Consider the following 910-nt stretch of genomic DNA (forward strand, 5'->3'; position numbering starts at 1 on the left):
AATAATACTTTTATATTTTACCATAAAATGTGACCATAATTCAATAAAAATATAATATAAAGTGCTATTTTAAAATAAATCACACTCCGAAAAGATGAAATTTAATTTAAATACCTGGAAAAGACGGTGCCGCAGTCACATTTGTATTCTTTGGTACCACAGATTTTGGAATGAGCTTTCCAGTCAGATTGAACGGCGTATTTCTTGTTGCATTTGTCACATTTCCACTTCTTGTCGCCGTGCTTTCTGCTGAAGTGCTTCTTGATTCCGGTGAGGTCTCCCAGTGCTCTTCCGCACTTCGCTGCTGCTTCTCTGTTTCAGCTTCCATGGCAGGTTATGCCCTCTCCGGTGAAGTTGAAGGTTCTGATCCCTTTGGAAACCTTTGTTGCAGATCTCACATATGAACCGGTTTGTAGTCACCAGCGTGTTTGGCGATAGAGCTATCACTTCAGCACTTGGATCTGCATGTGAACAATGCACTTACTTAACCCTGCTTTTGGATAATCTTTATGCATAAATATCTAAAAGTAAAAATTCAGATACACTTAATTTTATGTGAAGTAAATAATTAAGAACTATTAAATAATAATTTAGTTAAATATGTAAAATTATTTAATAATTATCAGCTATCAACTTCAAATGAGTTAGTTAACTGAACTTTAAAGTTTTCACCCGAAAACTTTTTAAATATTTTTCAGAAATTTTTTGTTCCACGGGTGTGTATATATATATGATTTTTTATTTTTTAGGATTGATTTTGGTTTACATATAACCTTTTTTTAATTTATTTATAACTCGTGATATATCAACAATTTTGGAAATATATAGATGGGTGGATTTTTTTTAATTTGAAATTTTAATTTTGAAAGTAAAAATAATTGGCATAGCTGATGTTTACAATTTAAATAGA

The 910-nt window shown here is 31.2% G+C and overlaps 1 protein-coding gene across 1 annotated transcript in view; it reads right to left on the reverse strand.

Moving 5' to 3' along the window:
* Positions 1 to 910, reverse strand: part of LOC107645902 (protein indeterminate-domain 2) — a 3,589-nt gene that overhangs the window by 1,579 nt on the left and 1,100 nt on the right. The window contains 2 exon segments of the mRNA XM_016350049.2: positions 115 to 291; positions 293 to 461. Coding sequence (XP_016205535.2) covers positions 115 to 291; positions 293 to 461 — 346 coding nt within the window.

The sequence above is a fragment of the Arachis ipaensis genome, chromosome B06 (assembly GCF_000816755.2).
Source record: "Arachis ipaensis cultivar K30076 chromosome B06, Araip1.1, whole genome shotgun sequence".
In the NCBI taxonomy this organism is placed as follows: domain Eukaryota; kingdom Viridiplantae; phylum Streptophyta; class Magnoliopsida; order Fabales; family Fabaceae; genus Arachis; species Arachis ipaensis.